This window comes from Daucus carota, chromosome 2 (assembly GCF_001625215.2).
Source record: "Daucus carota subsp. sativus chromosome 2, DH1 v3.0, whole genome shotgun sequence".
NCBI classification, from domain to species: Eukaryota; Viridiplantae; Streptophyta; class Magnoliopsida; order Apiales; family Apiaceae; genus Daucus; species Daucus carota.
Window position 1 is genome coordinate 43158598 of NC_030382.2, and position 22356 is coordinate 43180953.

The 22356-nt window shown below is 34.4% G+C and overlaps 2 protein-coding genes across 4 annotated transcripts; both read right to left on the reverse strand.

The window, feature by feature from the left end:
* Positions 1-1041: 1041 nt before the first annotated feature.
* On the reverse strand, positions 1042-4640 carry LOC108209994 (pentatricopeptide repeat-containing protein At3g06920). Its single transcript, XM_017381222.2, has 2 exons — positions 4361-4640; positions 1042-4206 (listed from the first exon to the last, which is right to left on the reverse strand). Exons 1-2 carry the CDS (start codon positions 4398-4400, stop codon positions 1580-1582), a joined length of 2667 nt encoding a protein of 888 aa, XP_017236711.1. The 5' UTR covers positions 4401-4640; the 3' UTR covers positions 1042-1579.
* A 2270-nt stretch (positions 4641-6910) lies between these two features.
* Positions 6911-20664, reverse strand: LOC108206250 (uncharacterized). Of its 3 annotated transcripts, none has more exons than XM_017376487.2 (31): positions 20196-20664; positions 19440-19899; positions 19047-19301; positions 18743-18955; positions 18527-18658; positions 18295-18424; positions 18161-18207; positions 17979-18080; positions 17717-17824; positions 15636-15775; positions 15479-15573; positions 15298-15376; positions 14748-14799; positions 14588-14668; positions 13421-13516; positions 13215-13318; positions 11980-12448; positions 11111-11146; positions 10762-10969; positions 10541-10683; positions 10182-10362; positions 9862-10091; positions 9647-9742; positions 9255-9344; positions 8806-8838; positions 8577-8711; positions 8435-8495; positions 8299-8354; positions 8109-8165; positions 7884-8004; positions 6911-7553 (listed from the first exon to the last, which is right to left on the reverse strand). In XM_017376487.2, the coding sequence occupies exons 1-31, from the start codon at positions 20525-20527 to the stop codon at positions 7402-7404; spliced, it is 4494 nt and encodes a 1497-aa protein (XP_017231976.2). In that variant the 5' UTR covers positions 20528-20664; the 3' UTR covers positions 6911-7401. The 3 variants fall into 3 exon arrangements, with proteins under 3 accessions (XP_017231976.2, XP_063943739.1, XP_017231975.2); XM_064087669.1 differs by having other exon boundaries at positions 10541-10674; positions 15636-15778; XM_017376486.2 differs by having other exon boundaries at positions 15636-15778; positions 20196-20663.
* Between the last annotated feature and the right edge of the window lie 1692 nt (positions 20665-22356).

The window sequence follows — 22356 nt, forward strand, 5'->3', positions numbered from 1 at the left end:
CATATTTATAAAACAAGAATATTTCATGACACTTTTACTTAAATTTTAAAGACATACCTTCAACATGATCTAAAGATTGTTCAGTAGACATGAAAGTCCTCTGAGTTGCAAGCAATTGTGTTGATTAATGCTTATTGCTTGGTAATCTGCAGATGAACAAATATACAAAGAAGATGTAGGTGCATTTCTTTCTGAAGCATGAGAAGTCATATGTATATTTAGGACTCCACTAAGAAGGTCCAGAATTATCACTCATGCAAGTTCTGAACAAAGTTATTATGAGGAATATAAATGCAAAGCTAGTGGAAAGTGGCAGAACATAACCTCGGAGACAAGAATTGGACTTATCAAACATGTTTACCGCTTCACCTGGTTGACAAAGATACAAACTGCTTTAAGAAAACTACAAAAAGCAGTACAAATCCTGCACTACAGATTTATTTAAGTTAAGTGTAAAGACTAATGTTAAACAAGAAACAGTCAAGAGAAAAACCTCAAAATGATGATCGATGGTGCAGATTTTATGGGGAAAAGGTAGAGCACTCAAGAATGCTGATCTTTAAGAAGAAAGTCTTGAACATCTAATTTGTTATTAATCACTGCACATGTACTTAAATTCAACAGGATGCTCTTTGCATTTGTCTAGACAAGATAGTCCTTCAAACTACTACAATTAAATAGCAGGTTGCAACTAGAGAAATCTAGTTCAAAGCCCCAAACAATTTACCCATTATTTTACACAAGGTGAACCCTCTTCAGATTTTTTTATATATCACAAATCCTAGCTATATCTTGTACTTGTACTATAAAAAAGGGGGACCTTACTAAGACTAAAAGATTTTGCAACTGTCTGACATGCTCATATGCATCACATTAGCAAGCTCAAATTAGACCAGTAGCTTTGCTCAGTTGCCTGGATTACTCCCGTTGAAGTAATAAGTATTTCAAATGCAACTTATTCTGTTAAACCAAACCATTTAAATGAAATATAGCACAAACAATGAACATTTTTTGGTGCATGAAAATCAACACACCAGAAACTCAACTCTAAATAGTTTTATACTTCCCTAAGCTCTTTGCAGACAAATAGGTAAATATACACAATAAGAATTGTGGTACAGGTATTGAGTCTTCATGAGCCAGGAAGATACTGTTTCCATAAAGACAGACCAAGATACTACCTCCATGGCTACATGTAAACCAGGCATTATAAAAACCACTAACTGTTCAAAACTGGTATAGGCTAGTAATACCTGTATGGTTGTACACTACAATAAACATCTGATACTATCGTGCTGATGAAACAATTCCACAGCAGAGAAACTCTTCTATATTGGTCTCTCGTCTGATGAAGACATCTTGGTTGGAGGGTAACAGGATCCAGAAAAAAGCACACTTTAGCATTACATTGGAAGTTAAATGGTGCACTATGAGAATAGACCGATAGAGGCTCTGATTGCAGCCATAATAGATCAGGTAGTGTTAATAGACACAAGATCCCAGAAACATTATATCTATATTTAATTATGATATAATGATCATAAGACTACTCTTAAGAAACAGAGTACACGGGGTGGTGTTACAAGGATCTTGATGCATGCTGAGACTTTGCGGTTTCTTTCAACACAGCACCAACAATTGCTGCTTGCTCCAGACACTCGGCCTTATGCAAAGCATCCAAAAGGATAACACAAGTTTTAGAATATATATGACATCCTTTTAACCTAGTTTCCTCAAAAAGTTTGTAAGCTTCCTCTGCCCTATTCGATACACTTAACCCTTCTATCATCATATTATAACAAGTGGAATCAGGTATGCCTCCATTGGCCTTAAACCTTTCGAAGAGCAAGCTAGCCTCAAATACTTGTCCTGCTTTTGCAAGCCCTGAGATCATGGTGGTATAGGTAATCATATTGGGCTTAAATCCAAGCTTCTGCATATCCTGCCAGAACACAAAGGCCTTATTGAACTTCCGAACCCTGCAAAGACCATTTATCAATATGCTGTATGTAATGCCATTGGGAGCACATTTCAAATCTTTCATTGAATTAAAGCAAACAAGGGCTTCATTAATTTCCTCTGCTTTCACTAGTGCATCGAGTAAGCAGTTCCATGTGTAAACATTTGCCGTCAACCCATTTTGCATCAGCTCTTCCATAATAAGATATGCTTCATCAATTCTACCCACCTTTCCAAATCCATCAATAAGGCTACTATACACCACCAAATTCAGCTTAATGCCTTTTGATTTTGCTTCTTCGAAAAGCATGTAAGCTTCATCAAGCCTATCAATTTTCGCAAGCCCGTCAATGACAGCACCATATGTAACTACAGTAGGTTGTTGACCCTTTACCTTCATTTCCTCAAGTAGCTGGTATGCCTTATTTACTTTCCCCGCTTTGCAAAATCCATCAATAACAGTGTTATAGGCTAAGGTATCCAAAACATATCCCTGTTCCTTCATTGAATAGAACAACTCGTATGTTTCACGTGCAAACCCTGCTTTTATGAGACCATGAATTAGTATTGAATAGCTCCTCACATCTGGTATGAAACCATGCGCTTTTATTTCTTCAAACAAAGCTCTGCCTTTGTCTGCTTCACCAGCTTTAAAGACACAATCCATGTAGGTATTAAGGAGGGTTAGGTCCGGATGAACACCTCGGCGAACCATTTCTTTATATATCTTGTGACCATCCTCCTTTCTCCCAGACATGAAAAAGTTCCTGATGAGAGATGTGTAGGCAATAGCATCAGGAATGCGACCAGAATCTAACATCTGTTCATAGAGACTGTAAGCTTCATCCACTCTACCATTTCTACCCAAACCGTTGATCAAAGAACAAAAAGTGACAGAATCTGGAGTACAAACTTTATGATCCATTTCTTTAAATAGTGAATAGGCTTCTTCAAGCAATCCGGACTTAGAAAGCCTATCAATCATTATGTTCATAGTCCGTACATTCGGAAACAAACCAGCTGCTTTCATACTATCACGAACCTCCAAAGCGGCCTCAAGTTTCCTTGCCTTGCAGAGCATGTCTATAAGGATATTATATGTAGAAAGATTAGGTTTAGCGTCTTTTTTCATCTCCTCGAAGATCCTTAGAGACTCGTCAGTCATACCCTTCTTCCCGAGGCAAGTAAGAATACAATTATATGCAATCACACTTGGAATGCACCCCTTAAGTCTTTGACGTTCGAGTAATTTGTATGCTTCGTCAAACTTTCCTGCCAGTCCATAACCCATAATCATGGTGTTATAAGCATATGCACATGGGACTTTCCTGTTCAGCTCCATTTGCTCAAACATATTCACAGCTTCATCCAATCTATTAGCTTTGCAGAGTACTCCTATCATGCTGGTATATGTGACATCATCAGGACTGAGGCCATGTGTTCTCATCTCATGAAAGAATTTCCAAGCAATATCCACTTTACCGACCTTACCAAAGGAATCAATACAGACATTGAAGAGAACTATATCCGCATTACAGGAGTTGCTTCTCATCTCATCCAACAGGGACAGTGCAGCATCAACCCGCCCCTCCCTGGCAAATACTCGAATTAAAGTTGTGAATAAATGCACTGTTACCTCATACCCTAATTCTTGCATCTGATGAAATAGCGAGAGCATAAGATCAGCTTCATGAGCTTCAGATAGAGCACCTATAAGAGTTGTATAAGCAGAAAAAGCTGGGCGAATCTTAAATTTCCTCATCATTTGGATAATACCGTATGCTTCCCTAAGTTTATGAGACTTTACACAACTAACAACTATATCAATACAAACACTATTAGTCGGCCCAAAACCCGCTAAACTCATCTCCTCCAAAATTTGTTCCAGCATATCAAAACTTTTACTCTTCACCATCACCATAAGAAGAGCATTATATGCTTCCGAACAATGAGCTTTGTCATCAACCTTTTCAGTCCATCGAAAATAACTCAGTGCCAAGTCAACATTTTTCAGTCTGCTTAAAACCCCAGCAACCAATTGACCATGAGGCACCTGACCGCAAGACCATAAAGCATCCTCCAAAGAAGCTCCCCAAGGACCACTCTCCAAAATGTGACACACTTGATCAACTCTTTGTCGTGCCCCATCAGAAACAGAGCTCTCCTTGGCATCAAAAGGCCCGGAAAAAGACGAAAATGGTAATGCCTTAACCCAGCAGCATTTCGGGCCCAAGCGAATCATTACACCTGCAAACCCAATGCGAATAACACAGTACATACACAATTAGTTATAGGAAGCTGGGCAATTACGTATATACACACAAACAATAGCAAAACATAGTGATTAACATACAAATATAAAATGAAAGTGTTGCTTAGTGAATGAATTGAGGAGACCTACCATGGTTGCTGAAGAGCTTGTTGATCAACATCATCATCATCTTGACGTAAGTTGAGTTGCAACAGAAATTACTTCATTTCTTAAAGAATTGCTATTGAATTCAATCCAAAAATTAGGGTTTAACTGGGTTTTACCGATACACTGCTGGGTACTAGGCAGAACATCAAACTCACCTCTTTGTTTTATTTTTCCTTTTTAAAATTTAAAAATTGTCTGTCAGAAAAAAATATTTAAAAATTGTCTGTCAGAATTTGGTTTTCATTTAGCTGAATAAACCTCGCTCTTTCAAAAAACCATGTATGTATCTTGATAGATAGCGGAGTTTGCTGGGGATCATCTAAGGGGCCCTTTGGCTGGACTTAAAAAAGTGATTTATTGCTTAAAATAAAGAACTATATTAAAAGTGATAAGTTGGTTTGGACTTATAAGCTACGTTTGGATAACGTGACTTATAAGTTACCAGAAGTTTTTTAAGTGTTCGGATAACTTAACTTATAAGTTGGTATTAGTTTGGTTTTGTAATATTTTACAAGTACAAAAATTTAAACGATGCATTAAAAAAAAATTAATAACGGCAAAAAGTTCATCATGTATTAGATCAGGGTCAGGATAAATGATAAACTTTTTAATTTATTTGGTTAAGTGGCCAGAAAATACAGGGACTATTTAGGGATTATTAACGAAAGAAGCGAAAGTCAGGCTTGAAAAATAAGCTTAGATATTGGAGCTTCTTTTGCTGGACTTATTTCTTCTTAATTAAGTGCTTCTTTATTCTTGCCAAATGCACCAACAAAAAGCTGAAGCGGGCTTCTCAGGCTTTTAAGCCCAGAAGCCACACAGCCAAACACCCACTAAGACTGTAAAAAATAAAATATAAATGATGTTTTTTCATCACTTTAGATCTTTATAAAAATAATTATGTAAAATATAAAATATAAAATATATAAATGTTTTTTTATCTTCTAAAATTATAAAATGTCTTCTCAAACTTTAAAATATATAGATAATTTTAAAATTTTATTTGATGTATTTAAAATTTGAATTTTAGATCCGCCCGTATTACAAACCGAGAAATTAGTATGTTTTAAGTAAAACATATGTTGCTCCAAAAAGACTTTACACAATAAATTTTTACTCAAATCAAGCAGATCTCGTGTGGAGCTTGTACCTGATAATAGGGCTGATTATTCGGTAAAAACCGAACCGAATTACCGAATACCGAAATAACCGAAATACCGAATAAGCTCAAAAATCATAACCGAATAGTGAACCGAATTTAATTCGGTTATTTTACCGAACCGAAATTTTTATTTCGGTTAAAACCGAATACCGAAAAAAAAAACCGAAATTTTATAATTAATAAAAAAAATATGAAAATAATGGAGAAAAATTAGGAGGCAAGCAACCAACATTATTATATCTTTTTAATTATAATTATTAATTTGTGGTGTTAATTTGAGTCGATATATGAGGTACTTTGAATCAGCTACTCATGCGATACGGTTCCAGAACTCTTTAGACTTCACCTTTAAAGCTGGAGGCACTCTGCATAATTTGCATATACCATTTCACCATGTCAGTGCTTTCTGGTGCTTGCTTTTATTTTGTTTTTCTGCAGTTATTTCAGCGAAACTGTTTCGCAATCTTATTATAAATATTGTTTTAAGAGAGACTTTCATATCGAATGGTGGCGAAATATCATATCTTCAACTCAATGGTGACCCCATTGTGTTTTAATGTATTGAAAAATAAATAAATAAATAAATATAATTTTTTATTTTAAATATTTCGGTTATTCGGTTTCTTCGGTTAATTCGGTAAAAAACCCGAAAAAACCGAAATACCGAAATAGCCAGAAAACCATAACCGAATTAGGTACCGAAATATTTCGGTTCGGTTAACCGAACCGAAATATTTCGGTAATTTCGGTTCGGTATTCGGTTAACCGAACCGAATGCTCAGTCCTACCTAATAACAAGTAATTTATCCTGATAACTGAATTTTATCTTTCATTCATTTTCATAATTACCTGACTTAATTAATCATATATTTACAAACATCAAACATATCTATTTACATGCTTAAACATCAAACTATTATTTACATGCTTAAATTTTGACCCAAAAATATTACATACCTAAATTGTTATTTATTACTCCCTCTGGTCCTTTATATAAGGCACCTTGACTTTTTGCACATTATTTTAGGAGCTTTGACCACATATTTAAAATTAATATTTTTAAAATTTTCTTTTTCTGAATAATAATATCTATGTTATATTTTTATTTAGAAAAAGAAAAATTTAAAAATATTGATTTTAAATATGTGGTCAAAGCTCCTAAAATAATGTGCAAAAAGTCAAGGTGGACCAGAGGGAGTATATAGCAATATTCTAGAAAGTTGTGTGTTTTGGCCTTGGCCACTAATTGGCCGTATTGCAGTTTCCCCAAATACCCAAGAAATGGTGTGATTGATCCAGACTGTAGTTGTCGACTTGTGACTCATTGTGAGGCCATATCTCGTCTTTCCTTTTGGTTTAGCAACACTCTGTAATCTTGCAATGCTAATGTATCATAAGAGTATACAACAATGTTTGAGTTCAATATTTTGCTACAAAAATCTGATAGGAATTACAACACTGCACTTCATCAAATTTTGAGTCTTGTTTATGGTTCGGATATAATACAATTGACAAAGTACAATGCAAATTCACCATCAATAATAATTGTCAAAAAAATCCACAAATTTGCGCTCCATTTTTGTTTCTACCGATGTGGCCCAATCACCATGTATGTCTCTCATGTATGGCACAAAGCCATGGTGACAAACTGTGTGCTTCGATAAATTACTGGCTTCACCTAATTTTTATACATCCTTACCTTAGGCTCTTCACTTGATAGTTGATGGTATTGCAAGTACTAACAGATGACTTAATGAAGAGTTCAGGTACAAACATAGTCGGCTGATGGCAGCCACCAATATATTTTATATTGTTCACTCGGCTTATCTCATGTAGCTTGGACTGGTTGTATATATAATTCTCATTCTGTTTCACCATCTTCCTCACCAGAAACAGTTCCATCTTGTCGGTCATCTGGAACAGTGTCTACAAAATCTTTATCAATATCTTCATCTTGATCAACATATTGCGAACTTACAATCTGACCTGACAGATCTTTATGTCTAAGATTTCCTGCATATGCAAGATACATGGCTACACCATCTCAGAACATGCAACATAACAAAGAGAATCCTTGTAACAGAAAACATGGCTGTCACTATGATGCCATGCAAATGTAAAATAAACAAGCTCAGTAAGACAACTACTTCAGGGAGCATTATTGACAGAAATTCAAGCCAAAAATCCACTGGTTGTTACAAAAAGTAACGTAGAAACTTTGACGTGCTTATAGATATTCACTGCCGTATCCAGAAAATAGTCATACAAGGACAATTATATGCATTATAAAGAGAACGCTGAGATTGCGTTTTAAAATTTAATAACAAAGAATATTTTTCATACCCATGTGGAATATGCATCCACTTGATGCACTGTGGATGAGGGCCTTTACTTGGAACAAGAATCGTTCTAACGATCTCTTTGTAGCTGGAATTTTGCTGGCTATTACTGTTTGTTTCAGGCTCTTCAAAAACAAAAAAAAAAAAATGCAAAAGTAAGTGTTTGCCCTATTATAGTACAGAAGCAAGTGTAATCATGAGTGATAGATGTAAACCCTCTTTGACTAACCTTTGCTTCAGAACAAAGGGTCTGTATGGTTCTTGTTGCTTTCTGTAGAGCTATGACCTGTCATATTTTAGGCAAGAGTAAGTAACATTGTCACTGATAAGGAAAGTTCAATATGGACAGCTTCATGCTATATTATTATAGAAAACTTCATCTAACTCCCTCCTCATCCATACAAGAAAACACAACTTACTAGTTCAACAATACACTCCTTATACTTGTCAAATTGGGTCTTTAAAAAATCAAAAACTGCAGAAACGATTTTGATCAGTATCCTCAAACTGGGGTAGCCCTTGACTTTTTCGTATGCAACAAACTCAAACATATACCTTTGAGAAAAGATTCAATAAACTTTCCACCATACTTGATAGCCAAAGCATGTACAGTCACCTGTGTCATCATATTTATAAATTAAATAACAAGGAAAGAAACAAACATTAAAAAAGAGCTTCCTTAAAAGTATGCAACTACCTTGTTATGTGTCCTGCACAAGTTGATTAAGGATACAACGACATCCACAGATTGCCGTAACTTAGTTAGAAGCTTTTCACTTGCTTCTTCTGGGATCTTAACTCGTGATTTCTGTACTAAAACAACTTCCTTAACCTAACAAAGGAGGACGAGAACACAGTTTATATATTTGATAAATCAACTAGTAACATTATTCATAATAGATTGCACAAGATATTCAATAGCTCACCAATTTGTTAAGGATGGAAATATTCTCTTCGTGCTGCAAAGATAGACGAGTGGTTATATAACATTATAACAGCCAGGGTAAACAATTACAGTCTACAGACATCCCCACCCCACCCAAAAAAAACCAATTCAGACTCTCACTCTCTCACACACACACATAAACACAATAAATACCCTTTTTGTATAACAATGCAGGAATGCAGTATGGTCCTTTAGAAAATCCAACAGTACCCAATTGATTGAGTTTCAAAAAATTCCTTTAGCAAAAGTATATCAAAAAAAGCACTCTCTACTATTTAGTCCATATCAAGCAGAGGATTGATGTTAATAGTGTGAATCTATGAATAGGTATCCGAGAGAGATCATTTTGAAATCATTTTTACATCTTAATCAGCGTGCGAACGAGTTGGAAAACAGCAGTAGTAAAAATTTGAACAAAGAATAACTTACCAGCTCTCTATACCACACGACAAACGTAGCAGCACACAAAGTTGGAAAACCATGAGAATCATCTTTGCTGGCTGTCTTGCTTGATGACACCTAGGGTAAAAGTTGATAACCAATCTAAGCAACTGTGATGAAAGCTTAGTTCACTTAATATTTTATGATTGAACTGTACTAGTCTCTTAACGAGTATATAGATACTTTCAAGTTTTGTGTGTCACTGTGTCTATCATTTCTATGTATTTTAATACTAGATCTATAAGATCTTGTTTGGTGAGTCATGATGGACCAATAGAGCATAAGATATTCTAAATTTCAAGAGAAAAGGCAATTTGCATTCTGTTATATTTTTTATAAACAGACCGAAGAACATGTGAAAAGAAAAATCTATTACGGACCTTAGGCAGTATAGACTGAGCAAGCTCGTTGAGTAAATCAGAAGTGGACTCACAATTTTCCAAGTATATGTGCACTGTCCTCTGTACCAATTCACTCTGCAGTGATAAGAGAAAGGAATATATATGTGTATACTTCTGTCAAACATAATGTTTTATTTAAAAACTAATTCAAACCAAATTTATCATGATATCTTGGAATAGTGTCATGGACTAACTTTTCTTCTCCAATCTTCATCAGTATCACTATCCCACTCATGCCTCAGGACTTTTTGAGCTGTTTTCCCCAGTTTGATGCGTAAAGCAGAAAAGAGCCCCTGTGTAGTTTCCGCATATATTCCTTTACCAGCTTCCTCCAGTGACTTAGTCAGGTACTTCTGGATGGAGTTAAGTACTGAGTTCATAGTAAGTAACACTTCTGTAGCCATCATAAATGAGAACGTACAAGCTGCAAAAAGTAGGACATGAGTGCAATCTGTAAATGGTAATCTAACAGGGAAATTAAAAGGCAAAAGAACAGAGTATGCATATAGCATACCAACATCCAAAGCCTCTTCCAAGAAGGAATAAGCACCAATATATAAGTAATCTATGCTTCCTGCTAAAGGGATTATGTTCATTCCTGAGAAATAGCATTCCGAGACTTTAAGGGGCTGGAGGCTCTCTAGCAGATCCGAAAGGAGCTTTTTTTCGGTCAAAATATCCGGAAGGTTTAACATCTGCACAATTAAAACAACCTACGAATTTTACTTCAAATTTCAGAAGAAAGTCAACAAAAAAATTATAAGGGAAAAATATTGATCAAAATAAAAAAGATATTTTGCAGAAAAATTAACAGGGTTAGCTGTGTGTGCGCATGTATATGTCAGGTGTGTGAAAGAGAAAGAAGGGGGACACCTTATTATAGCAACGAAGTATCTCAACTAACACAGAGGTGGAGACTGATGACTTTGAAATCACCATGTTGCTGATATCTGGAATCCCAGCCAAAACAGAATGAACCTTCCAGTGTTCTTGACAAGTTTCGTCACCTGCAAGTACTGTATATGTAATACGATATTATGACATCAAGAATTTGAAGCACCTCATTTCGGAGCTTGAATGTGTTTATAAGTTACCTTCTTTAAGCACACAGATTGCACAATTAAAATGTCTCCTAATAGTGGGAAAGAGTGAACAGATATTTCTTAAGAATTCAATCACCGTCATCCCTTCCAAACCAGGTGGACTACTTGAGCATCTGACTGATATTTTGTGCTTGCTAGTGGGACTAAAGTACTCCAGCTTGTAATTAAGGTCGCGTAGGAGGTAAAGGTGTAAAGGTAACTGAAAATAAACCCAAGTAAAATATTAATTTCTGCATGCATCAATAAGACAATAACTCGGAAACTACCATGTGGATATAAGGTACGCATATCTGACGTATACATGAGACATTAAACCATGGAGGTAGACCAAATATAATACCTCAGCAAAAGGATCAGCACAACAAGAACCCAGATTCTGCATTTGAGAATGATATTTATTAGGGAACTAGTAGGAGTTGTCAATATAAGCACATATGTTAACGCCTTCTGTTTACAGCATATGAAACGAGGCAACACGGTTTACGAACCCAAAAGCTGCTTGAATATTTTTAACCACTGAAGGAATCAAATGTTATGAAAATTAAGCTCTATATGATCTATCTTCTCAATTGTAAAGGTTAACTAGATCCATCAATCATCAAAACGCAGACACTCAAATAGAATAAATTTGTAAGAATCCTCACAACAGATGATTAAAAATATTACATACTAAATTATGGAGCACAATATAATCCCAAACTAAAATATATCAAAGCAAATTTAGATTGACTATAAGTGGGAAATCCAGCTTGAAAATCTCCCAACTTTTGACCACTCATTTTGACCTATGTTACTCGGACTCTTCATTTTCCCTTGAAGTACCCATGCCGGACACTCGACACTCGGACATGGACACTTGGACTCGGACACTTATTTTAGGCCAAAAACATGTAAATTTTTCAAAATATTACCGAGTCCGACACATGGACACATATCCATGTCGGACACTTCTAGCCGAGTCCGAGTAACATAGATTTTGACATGCTTTTTCCTTGGCTCTTTGATCCGGAGGAACAAAAAGCATCTTTCCACAAAGATTATTGTACAAGTATTTAGCACACATTACTTAAATACCTAAAAATTGTAGCTATTTTAAGTGATCATTGTTTCTATTCTGTAGATGGAGCACATCAGTATTCACATGAGATATTCATATGAGATTAATGCCCAGTAAATGATACAATCAAAGGTGCATAAAGTACTATATACCTGAGAAAATGACAACATAGAAAAGCACTCAACCAAAAGAGGCCTGAATTTGCATCTGTAAATTTCTAAGCACTTGGTAGAAGCCGAGACCTCTATATTCTCCGACTCAAAAGTATTGACTTGTTCACTGGACTCAGACGTAGTTCCCATAACAGGCGTTCCAGATGAATTCTCATTTGACACGCTAGGTACGACACCTGCTTTCTTAAATACATCTATAATGGTAGGCTGCCTGCTTTTTGCATTGGTATCTGAATTTGTTGCCAGCTTCGAGCTCTTTCGGTATTTTCTCTTGTTATTCTGAGAGGTATTTTCGTCTGTTGGATTATGCTCAGTAGTCTTTCCAGCAATTAGTTTAGAACTAGGCCGTCCTAGAAAGTGTGACGAGGCAGGCTGGCCATGAGGATACAGCTCTGGTAAAGTTACAGGGTAGTTTTTGAGAGAAGTGTTCAACAAGCTCTCCAGATAGCTGAATTTTTTTAAAAATCAGTCTTCAACATTTAATGCTTATAGAGCAGATGCAAAGAGTGAAGTGCATACACAATAACGTGACAATATCGTGATAATATAAGTACTAGTCAATATCAAGAGCTTCCATCTATACCAGATTTGGTACATATATCTACTTAAATTCCCTTCCGGCAGTACAGTCACCAAATAATATTCTCTTAGATCACGCAGAACAGTTACTAATCCCTCTACATATCTCCCAGTCACTTGTTTCATGTCCCACAAGGTCTATATCTTACTTTTTACTCAACTATAGAACTCATACCTAAGAGTTGAGCACCTCTAAACCACCACATACCCGAAGAGGACTGCCTGTATATATATGATATATCACATACAAAGTCAAGAGAACATGATTAAAGTAATTGGTACCATGCTGCATATTATTCAGCATACACTTCCATATATGTTGTGCATCTAGATGTGCTGGTGGCATATTCCAAGATTTCTTTATTATGGAAAATAATAACTTGATGGTAATATGTTACTTAGCGAAGGAGCTTTATGCAAGCAGCTCTTAGACAAGAAGGGGAAAAAGTAAGGAGAGCTAACACGGTTATACATCTCAGTGTATATAACACTCCCGTATAAAAAAAAAGTGAAGTCCTATTTCTCTAACGCTTTCCCTCAAACTGGTTGTCTAAGCATGATTAGCAATGCAATATAGATGCCTGTGAGTAAGAGTAGTTGTTCCTAATCTCAATGCAAGTATCTACAAAACATACACGAGATCTCTCAAGCGCTTCAAAAGTTTGTCAATAATTTCCTTCTCCGTCGCCTGACTTATGCAATCCAATCTTCCAGCAACTTGGGTACAGAAAGCATTAATCTATTGTAGCATTAAAATAGTTAGTTCTCTAAATATCAAATGAAGCTTGTTAAATAATGAATTTGTTTCACAAGTATGAAAACTTCGAAACTGAAAACTTACCAGCTCTCGCATCCAGTTGACAGCATAATATAAACAAAGGGACAAAACTTGTTTCTGCTTATCAGACAGTGATTTCCATGTAGATCCCAGAAAGAGCTGGCAAGTGCAGACCGATACACGTCATCATATACATGACACATAATTTCCATAATTAATGAATATTAAGACAGATGAAACCAACAAAGCACTCTACTGGATTATGCCAAACATATAGGCATATAGCTAATAACTGTCCCCTTGTTGGAGCTGAATAGAGAACGAAACATACATACATACAGAACTATAGATAGCTTCGTTGTGGTAGAGAGTGGCATATGCTAATTTATACATATAATTATTTACACTGGCCAATTCTAAGTTCTAACAAATGGAGGATTTAGAATTTCACCCTCATGTCCTCTAAGTAACCTTGATATACGCTTATAGCAATATTACAAACAACCAGAAAGACTTGAACACATAGTTACGCTTATTGCAATATCACAAACTTGTAGATACTAAGATCACATAACAATCATTACCAAGGCCCTCTTTACGGGATGTCAAGGGTTCGAACCTTGTCAAAGACAAGGCGGGTGCGTGAGTGTGTTTAATTATCAAAAAAAAAATCAACAGCACAGATTTGAATTAACTTTACAATATGGAACAAATATTATCAAGCAGCAGGTTGCGTCTTAGAATTCTATTTAAGTCTTTGTAAGACACTTACGAAACAGGGTACTCGTCCAGATTTAAAGAGAAAAGAGAGAAAGACAGTGAAAACAAGAGGTGCAGTGAACTGTGTGTATTGTCTATATAACTACTTTTGCTGCATTTTCTGTCATGTTGTGGACTACAATGAGGAAGGCTAAGTCTCTCTATATACATAAACTTAGATCATCAAAGCTTGCTACAAAGCTTGCTACAGTAATTACTTGATGGCTACTATTGCTACAGTATATATGATGTCACTACAGTGACATCATCTTTCTTATGTCACAACCATGCTGATATTCAACGGTACTTTACACTCACTAAGATAATAAAGGTTTGATTCGACTTAACTAACTATAAGTTATCAAAGAATTATTGTGGTTAACAACTTTATACAGAACTCAAGACTAAAGAGTTACAGTATATGCAGTGTAATGAAGGCTGATGAAAATCAACATAGGCACTTAGTTGTACCTTTGAGGAAGGAAAGTGTAAAGGACATCCAAGTAGAGCATCGATTCCAGCAAGGGACCCTTGATTAGCCAACCTCTCTATCTGATTAAAGGTATATTGTCAGAAAATATGCCACTGTTTGTTCAGGAATTTTTATTTCAGTAGGGGAAGAAGCACTTGCCGTGGATAGCAGAATAAAGTGAGCAGGCAGAATTTGTAATGGCGAAGCAGATCTGAGAGGGAGAGAGAGAGATTAGATTCTATAAATTTGTAGATATTTGCAAGTACAAGAAAATTAGTTAGTGTGGAACTTAAATTTCAGTTAGGTTTTAATAAGATTTTCAGTTTTTAAGGTTGCATAAAACACACAGAACATAATGTTAAAGGAAAGAAGTTAAGCAATAACCAGTTTATCATAATTTAGGCCAACTTTCCACCTCTAGCACAGGCCACAAACTGCTATTTTTTTTTTATTTTTTTTTTTTTGTAAGGGGCCACAAACTGCTATTTATTAAATGTAAATCACTCTTTTTATCTCATGACAATGATCAACTATATTTGCAAAAGCTTTATAGAATTTACTGCATGTTCCTGGTACAGCTTCTTCAGAGACTATAATCATGCTCACCAATAAACTATAATCCATTCGGTTTTGGGTTTCTAGCTTACAACTTTGATATTGATACAGGACAGAACCGATGGAATGCCAAAACAATAATGTTACAACTTACTTCATAGAAGTGGCAACCAAAGGAAAAATATTCAGACATATAGGAGATATGTCACCGTCTAAGTTCATCCATAGCTCCCCTGCACCAAGAAAGCATAGGAATATTAATTTTTTAAAAATCTCCAGTTTGGTGGCTGCAATAATGAATTGCCAGAAACTTACTCTTGTATAACTGGAATTACCTTCCAAGTCAAAGTATGATTCTTTATTAGACAATTTTCCATCTTCAAGATCAAATAAGAATCTTGATTCAAATTCTCCCACATGCTTACCAATCCTACAAGACAAATACAGTTAATTTACAAGTGACAGCTAATTTAGCTTTAATACATAACTTACCATTCCATGATCTCTGGGTGAAGATGTTTCTTGTTCAGTATGGCTATCAGTTCATCATAAAAAATTATTGATGGTAATGGCAACTGTTTGCAAGAGTCCAGAGATACTTTTAAAAGTTCCAATGCTTCTTCGTTGCTTGACTTCTACATAAAATATTGTCAGGATAAAACGAAAACAAATTTCGGAATATTTTCTCAAAAAAATCCATACCAAGATTGTCGACATAAATATAGAGTTTGTTACTTGTATTGGGTAGACACTCCAAGAACAGCTAGATGCAGTCCATTCTTTATCAAAAGAAAATAAAAAATTTCTGTCGAGCTTGTGTATACGTGAAATAATCATAATAGGCTATATTACTTATATTATAGTAGGCCACATTGCGCTTACTTTTCTTGTGTAGCATGGAATAGTAAAGATTTTGAAAAAATATCACAAGATATCCCTTTGACAAACTACATAAGCAGTTGGTTTTAGTATGCGAAGATATATATTAGGATGTCTTTAATAAATCTTCATTAAATAAGATGCATGCACACACAAATATGCTATCATGGTTGAAACAGAATGTGAAAAAATATTATGATTAAAGATCACGTATGAACAGTCATAAAATTACTACATCTATACTTCTATACTATACTATTAAAGGCGAAACATTGAAAGTTTGGTCGATCGGTACTTGGGCCGAAATACGGGCCTATCTATATAACCAATTATTCTTTTTAACTAAAATATATTTTCTAACTAAAAAAAACTCAATCTTCTTAAATAACATCGAGCAACATATTAATTACCTTTCTAACTAAAACACATTATCTTTTTTCGTCAAAAAAAAAAAAACACATTATCTTTTTTAGATTTTCTAACTAAAAAAATCGATCTTTTACAACTAACGCGAGCGACATATATACAAAAATATAATATTATTATATATAATCATTAATAAATAACCGGTAATATTTTGCAACCAAATACATTCACATTATTTTTAAATACTCTAATGGTCTCACTTTAAAAGTAATATTATAAATTTATACTATATTATTTATTATTATACCATTAAAGCCGAAACATGAAAATTTCAGTTGATCAGTTGGTCCGTCGGTCGAGTTTGGTGAGTCAGTTGATATTTGACCCACAGACCTCCTTAATTTATAACATGTTATAATATATTTTTTATTACTATTAAACCTAAACATTAAAAATTATGTTAGTATTACGGGTCGGTATTTGGGTTCACGCGTCTTTTTAACTTATAATATGTTCTATACTATATTATTAATTATTAATAACGAAATATTAAAAGGTTGATTGGTTGGTTTATATTTGGGTTTATAGGTCTCCTTGAATTATAACATGTAAAAAACATATTTTAACATTCTCATTAAAACATATATGTTCGACCTAATTTTTAATTAGTCATTTGACGGACTTAATAATGAGAATTTATTCTACTGTAAAAAAAATTATTTAACCACATTATACTATCATAATTTTATTTTCACAATAAAATTAGTAAAATTTAAAATATTTGCAATAAAATAACAAATATTATAACCGCCTTTGCATTGCACAGGTTATAAGCTAGTACCAGTGATAAACAAAACGACACCAAAACACGTACTCACTATGCCCCATTCAATTGTATACGTTACTTTTTGGCACGCTTTTTAAGGCTCCTTTAAAGTATAGCTTCATAATATTTTTTAAAAATTTTCTTTTTCCGAATAAAAGTTTGATGTTTAAACTTTTATTCAAAAGAAATAAAAAATAAAAAACATTATGAAACTATACTTTATAGGAGCCTCGACATGCATGCAAACAGTGAACGTATATAAATCACAAGTACAGCAACAATAAGTACATAGATATATAAATGTGTAGTAGCAACAGAACTAAATATATACACAAGGACATATGAAAGAAAGAGTAGGAGATTACAATTTTAAAATTCTAAGAATCTAATAAGTTTTATTTCATATACACTTGATAAAGATATATATATATATATATCATGTGATTACATGCATATCGACTCAAGTTTGAAAATTGTAAATCTAAATGATTATGGCACCTACCTGGGATGAGGATAGGTTTGGTGAAATATTCACATCCGCAAGAAAAGAGACCATCTTCATAGTTCCAATTATGCCCATCTTTTTGTACTTCAAATCTGGATTACCGACCTAATCCGTTTTTCTAGTTAGTAACAAAGTTGCAGATAATTGGCCAACAACTACCAATGTGCACAACATCAAAAGTTACAGATCCGAATTTGGAAGGTTATTCTCAACTGTCCAGAAGGCAATAAAAACAAAAGTAGTTTCTAATTTATGTTACCTGTTTCCGTATGATCATCAAAAGTTCATTTGCAATTGAAGATGCAAATCTCTCCGTTCTAGATCGAGCAGACATAGAAAGAAGGCAGAAAATTTCGTAGACCTGCAGTGACTATTAATTAGCTCATAGAGTTACTCTATTACTTCATAACAGCATTATCATGTAGACATAAAAATAATGACCTTATGCAGACTTTGAACATCAAAACCCTCCAAGTAATCCAGAACACCTAAATAGAAAGAAAAAGTGCTCAGAGAATATATGAACTCGACACTATTTAGAAGGAATAAGCACTAAACTGTATTGGTAAATGTACCACTTATATAAGAAGAGAGCGGTAACATTTCCTGTGAATACTTAGATGCCAGCAGAATCATGACATCTAAAGCAGAATCCACTTCAAAACTGCTGCCAGAGCCCATGTGGGTAACTATCGCACCTAGAACCTGAGATGTTGCTACTAATTAGACTTCTGGCCCTATCCATGTAGGCTCAGAGTTAGAAAAAGAAGACATGCATCGAACCATGTATACTTCTAGGGAACTTACTTCCTGTCTCGAATAAGTGTCAGCAAACACTTCAAATAGACAGTTATACATGTGAACAGCAACTTCTCTTGCTTTTGGTTCTTTACATGCCAATAAGAACTCGGACAGAGATAGGAATGAGGCAAAAAAGTCCTAAATCAAGCAAATTCTCAGATCACACTGGCATATTAAAATGAAACTGTTTCATATTAGCAGAGAATGTAATAGGCACCATACCTGCACCAATCGCTTATTTCCACGAATGCATTGTACAAACATAATTTCCTGAATATATCCCTCAACTATTTTACACTTGATCATCTTTTCAACACTCTTTTGCATTGTATCTCCATTCATATATATAAGCATAAGCAACCATATGTCAATCAGCTTATGATCCCGAGATGTATTAAGGCCTTTTAGTTCTTTCAAAATCTCTTGGCATAGCATCTGTAGGAGGGGTACACAAAATGTATATAAAACATGAGCAATTGCGAGATATTAAATTAACCAAATATAAGTGTGTAACAAACAAACTCACATTCTTAAAGCGAAGACTTGACCTCAAAGCATCAAGGATCGATCCATCCACATTATCTGCAACAGATTTTCCTTTAAGCTTATTGTGCTGTGTCATACTTATATTAGATACTCCAAAGTTTTTCAACTGTTCACGGATTTTGGAGATTATTCTCTGAATATTCATTGGCGTCGCTGAGAGCAGTAGAAATTTCAGCAGGTATGGCATGTGCTCTGCATCAATTGTTCGGAGATATGACAAAGCTAATGTAGTCACCTTCAAACGATTAGAACTACTTTAATACAGATCAAAATCTGTTACTTGCTGCCAAATCATTAACTATTAGCAGCAGATAGTAACAATTAACAAGTGTGCAACTGTAGATAATAAATAAGTCAGATGTGCAAAAATAACCTTGTCTTGCAGGAAATCATTTAAGTTAAAATTGGAAATAGTGTCAAGAACAGGCACGATTATAGCATTCGGATCATTTTGCAGCATCTGCTCAAGTGAGTTAATGATACTCTCATTGTTCTGCTCACCAATAAGCTCAGGCAATGACCCAATAATCTCCCTCTTCAAATAAAGAGGACAAATGGATAAGACCTCCAGAAGCTTATTAGTAAACGCCTCAGAGTCTACAAGGAAGTCAAGCCATCGAAATTGGTTTAGTATCAGCCTCGCAATATCCTCGTCAAGTCGCAAAGAGCATGGTCCATGACCACCCACAGGCTCAGCATCAAAGTACTCCGGCATCTTCTCTAGTAAAATAGTTTGAATATCTAACTGGATACAAGGCACCAACAAGAGCACTCGAACAAGGCTCTCTGTTCTTCCCAAACCACAGCTCCCACCACTGGTCGGTAGTAAAATCCTGGCATTATACTTCCACAAGTCAAATACCAAACTTAGATGCCTTAAGAAATTACAATGTCCAGTAGTTAATAACAAGTACACTAAAGGGTAAAGACTACTTCTAAAACTGTTTCACTCAAAACAAGAACAAATAAACAACAGAAATATATGCATATCAGCGATAACTGGAACAATACAATCAAGCATGATGAACAACCTAAACTCAATCACTTAACTCAAGACCGAGACTAATTAGTATTATTAAACTTTCCATGATTGTAATTAGAATTAAAAAGTGAAAGTCCCGTGTAGTACCGACGGAGATTATCACTAGAGGCAACATAAGAAGCAAAACCAGCCAAAAAATCAGACCGAACAGGTGGCTCATCGGAGAACAATCGATGTAGGTGGTTCCGGAACTTATGAGTATCCGAAGGGAGACAGGGAGGTCCAAGAGGATTGATTAGAGTGCATCCGGCTTCGGCTAAGACGGAGGCCATCTTGTCGATTGGGGTTAGGGTTTGAGGAGGCGGTGGTTGTTGGTTGTGGTGGTTTTTGGGGAGCTTGGGGGGTTGAGGTGAGGGAGGGACGAGTGGATTGGGGTTGGATCGCTTGCGGGAGGAGGATTTGTTTTGGAGAAGCACCATTTCTAGGGTTTTGTGATTTGAATTGGAAGGAGTTTTTTTTATAGGGGAGAGAGAGGGTATGAAATTGGCGCCAAACCAGTTTGCTTTGGTTTTGTAACTTTGTTTGGTTAGAGTGCCTTCGAATCTCCCATCAAGCACCAAAACATCACAATAATGTCACTTTTGATATAAAAATTGTTCCTATACAACATCAAAATTATGTAAAGGTTAAATTTTGATCCCCAATTTGATGTCAGGTGTTAATTTTGTGTGACTTTATCACATTTGCAATTTTTTAAAATATCGACTATACATTTATCAAAAAAATATATCTATTTCTTTTATGTCTCGCTAAACTTATTTTTTCTTATATTTTTTTATTTTTCAATCATAATCGTTTTACATTTCTTGTTTTACTATTTAATTAACATTTTTTATTTACTCCCAAATTTCAATAAATTATATTCTTACATAAGAATTTTGTTTTTAAAATAAATTTGATTCAAAAATAAAATACCGACATATAATATAATCAATTTCACCGACTTTAAATTCAAGTGCAAATTAAATATTGATATAAATAACTTTTAGTTTAAAATTTCTTGTAATATTCTGGTATTAATTAGGGTTCCTGCCGCAGAACTACACAGACAAAAAGTGTCGTGTTTATGTATTATATTTTAAAATTATTTTTAACACTTACAACGATGCAAAGCATGTATTTAGATTTAAAATCCGAAAATCTATTTGAAATTTAGGATTTTGCAGCAGAACCTTAATCTAAGGTTTCAAGATTCTATTTTACTGATACGTTTTCCGTGACCCTTATATAATGAATATTATATATGAATGCGTGTATACAGTAGAAGTAATTACTTCGTCGAGTGTCCTAAAGCTTAAATTCTCTAGCTTGATCTTGAGAATCTAACGATAATTTAGTTTTGCATTAATTTGGTAAGTCTTCTGCAATTTCATTGATTTTAGTTGTTTACGAGTTTATTTATAATTGATTCTTTCATCGATTTAGAAAGTGCAATTAACTTTGGGTTGATTAAGAGATTTCATTCATGCATGTCGCTGTTTTTTTTACTCTTGTTCTTTGTTCAATGAAATGCTAAAAAGAAGTTGGGCGTAAGTGTTAGTCGCGTGAAGTTGATGATTGATGGCGATTATGATTGATTTGATTTTCCTAATTTCTATTAGACAACATGTTAGATGAAATGTCAAACAAAGATAGTTGATATATTAGTTGTTTAATTCTTCTATCAATTTCTTTAACCTTAACCTTGTGGTCGCCGATAGCAATCGAGTGGTGTTTTTAGTTGCACTGATTTTTGGAAATTTTGAAATAGAATTAAGATTGAGGTTGTAAGAGTTGCAGATTTTATTTGAACATCTTTGCATTTGTCATCTGTGGTTGATTTTGGTTGATCGGTTATAAATATGATTGCAATAATTATAAACCGTATTTTTGAAAATAATTTTTAAAAACGGATTTATTAAAAATATTTTCTTTTCTAAAAGTATTTTTGAATTTATTTTATAACTCGTTATTTTTAAAAGAAGCCCGGGAAAAACCTCAATAGCAAAACACAACAAAATATGATGATGTAAATTAAGATATTATATATATATATATATATATATATATATATATATATATATATATATATATATAATATGATATACAATAATTAAAATTTAGAAAAGATAATCAATATTATATATATATATAGGCTCATGATCAAATAGAAACCACTCTTAAAATAAAAACTAGAAACCAGTTTCCCTACCACTATTTATGACTACGGATATCACTAATTTATACTGCACTAATCACTATTTTTATA